Raw genomic sequence first — 3,036 nt, 5'->3', positions numbered from 1 at the left:
AAGAAAATTAAAAACAGATCATCCCTATCTATAGATATGTATATTTTTCACACTATTAGACATAAAAGGTCAATTTTGGTCCTAAACATATGACCAAAATATGAATTTGGTCCAAAACATTCACTTTTTGAAAACAGGTCAGGTCCATAATAAATGAAATCCTTGTCGGAGTGGTCCTTTTTGGACGTGTCCGTCGAAAAACTAACGGTCATGACATTGTGCAATTAGAGTTGACTGTTAGTTTTTTGACAGAGCCGTCAAAAAAAAAGGACTACTTCGTCGACATTTTCGTTTGTTATGGACCTGTGTTTCCAAAAAAGTGAAATATTCATATTTAGGACCAAAATTGACATAAATTTAAGTGGCTATTTTAGTTAAAATTTGGTAATTAATTTAACATGGAGTATCATTTTGTTCACATTTTTGGTTGAAGAAACATGGCAACAACTAGTGTACTCGCAGCCACGCTTCCAAAGTTGGTCGTCATCAAATCAAAGGCTTACAGTGACAAAGGAAATGCGTACTTCAAGGCCGACGGTGGCTCCGTGCTTCTCGGAGAAGACAACGTATTCAGCACGCTCGTCAAGATTGAAGTCGAGCGTTCTCCTACCCACACCAACTACGTTAACATACGATTCGGCTATTTCAACAGGTACTGGCAGCGGAAAGAAAACGACAAATTCATCGTTGCTAAATCCGACCAGCCCGAGGAGGACGTGACAAAGACCTCCTGCACCTTGTTCGAGCCCGTTGAGGTCAACAGCAATTGCGTGTTCTACCTGAGGCACGTCCAGAGCGGAGGGCGCGTGTCTGTAGATGGCTCGAGCAAGGCCTTCTACTTGAGCGAAAACAGCGGTGACGATGATAAAAGTTACCTAACTTTTGTGGATTGGAACACATTAGTTAAACTGCCGGCTAAGGTCGCTTTTAAGGGAGACAACGGTAAATATATGACATCAGTTTTGCAAATTCTGCAGTTCGCTTCCGAAGATCCTAACGACGAATATTCCAGCTTCGTGGTGGAGATGATGCCGGACGGACAAGTCCGGATGACGCAGGAATGGGCTTCACCAGGAGTTTACTGCTCAGTAGATACAACGTCGCCTTATCAGGTCAGCTTCACTCCTGTCATTACTCCTCGGATCAATTTCTGGCCGGTCAAAATCGATGAAAATTCAATCGCGCTACGCAGCGCTGACACCGATAAATTCTGCATCCATAATACGAACGTTGGAATTTTTGGGAATGGGGTAACGGCGTCAGCTTCAACGATCACGAAGGAAGCGATCATGGCGGTGGAGGAGTCCGTGGTGGGGAGGAAGATCTACAACGTGGTGTATCAGATGGAGTACGCGAGGATCTTCGATGAGGTGCCTTACCTGGCGGGCTCATCCACGCTTATAAACGATAAAGACGAGGAGGCTTCGATGCAGGTGTCAGTAACGTATACAGACGAGAAATCTTATACTTTCAGCCGCAGCGTGTCGCTAAAGGCAGGGATCAGCAGCACCATCGAAGCGGGGCTGCCCTTCATTGAGAAGGCGTCGGTTACGGTGAGTTATGAGATCAATGGGGCGTTCCAGTGGGATAACACCACCACAAATACGACGTCGATTACGGCCTCTGGGACGGTTCCGGTGCCTGCCAAGAGTTCGATTACAGTCGATTATGTCGGAACAAGGGGCACCTGCAATATTCCTTATCATTACACTCAGGAAGACAGGAGTTCCACTGATGGCAAGATTGTTTATACTGATCTGGTTGATGGTATTTACACTGGCGTCAATTATTACAACTTCAACTTTCATGTGAGGGACACTATGCCACTTTGAATTGCACCCCCAAAACATCCATAATAACCTTCGCATTTTCTTGTGTTATTGTTTCTGTTTGTGTGCTTTTTGTTTGTATGTTTCTTTCAACATTGGTTTTTCTTTGTTCTGGTTTATTTGAATTTTGAATAATGGATGTTTCAAGTAACAACTCTGTGAGCTAAAAAACCACTGCATATTGCAAATGAAAATGTTAACCTTATCTTAGTTACTCTTAAATTATTTGTCTTGATTCTTGTTACTACTATATCAGAAAAGTAAAAAATGTTGGGGCCCTTTTTTGCCATATCTCTTTCTTCAAAATCTCAACCTCATCAAGAATCACAAACTAGTACTCCCTTTTTTTTTTTAATTATTATATATATATATATATAGGGGAGTGATCAATTGCTAACTCATCATTTAATTGCTAACTACAACTAATTTAAGGCCATAGGATTTTAGAAAACGTGTGGTCTACAATTTGCCACGTGTAATTTTCGTTTTTATTAATAAAATCAAAAAAGATAAAAAAAACCCTAAATTAGGGTTTTGTATAAAAATGTCAATATAGTGTTTCGAAAATATCAACGCAACGCTTTGAGAATATCAACACAATGCTTTAAGAATGTTAACCCATTGCTTATATTGACATTCTACATGTATTATATTGACATATTTTATATAGTATGTTGACATTCCTGCTTGTACGAAAAAATTAAACAATTTTGAATTTTTTTTCAAATTTTGACGTCGGAACATATGCATGTATATATATCGTTGGAATCTTTATGAAATTATCTTTAATTTGATATATGTTATATGAATTTAAAGTTTTGGGATTTTTTTTAAAAGTTAGTTATAACTAGACATGTAGTTAATTGACATTAATACCCCTATTGATATTTATTGGAATTAATCATATGGCTTTATTGACGTTTTTCGTTGATCGTATTGACATTTAGGGATTAATGATCTAAGCCCTTAATTTGAATATCTAATGGCTATTATTTAGTTGTAGTTAGCAATTAAGTTATGAGTTAGCAATGTAACACTCCCCTGTATATATATATATATAGGTGGTGTGATCAATTGCTAACTTTCTTAAGTTGCTAACTTGCTAAATCATCAACGCAATGTATTAAAAATGTCAACGCAGTGACATTAAAATGTCAACACACGATTTTGTTGAACTTCAATATAACGTGTTGATATTATGTGTTGA

At 38.3% G+C, this 3,036-nt stretch overlaps 1 protein-coding gene across 1 annotated transcript; it reads left to right on the top strand.

Annotated features, from left to right (window-relative positions):
- The first annotated feature begins 420 nt into the window (after positions 1-420).
- LOC125206511 (uncharacterized) lies at positions 421-2,054 on the top strand. The gene has a single exon (XM_048105761.2). It carries the CDS (start codon positions 438-440, stop codon positions 1,830-1,832), a length of 1,395 nt encoding a protein of 464 aa, XP_047961718.2. The 5' UTR covers positions 421-437; the 3' UTR covers positions 1,833-2,054.
- The last annotated feature ends 982 nt before the right edge of the window (positions 2,055-3,036 follow it).

This window comes from Salvia hispanica, chromosome 6, assembly GCF_029641045.1.
Source record: "Salvia hispanica isolate PSC_SH4W2 chromosome 6, Shi_PSC_v1, whole genome shotgun sequence".
Lineage (NCBI taxonomy): Eukaryota > Viridiplantae > Streptophyta > Magnoliopsida > Lamiales > Lamiaceae > Salvia > Salvia hispanica.
The sequence above is the reverse complement of the archived record's forward strand: the minus strand, read 5'-3'. Positions and strand labels throughout refer to the sequence as shown.

Coding starts and splice junctions, on each gene's coding strand:
- LOC125206511 (XM_048105761.2), top strand. CDS start 438: ATGGCAACAACTAGTGTACTCGCAGCCACGCTTCCAAAGTTGGTCGTC.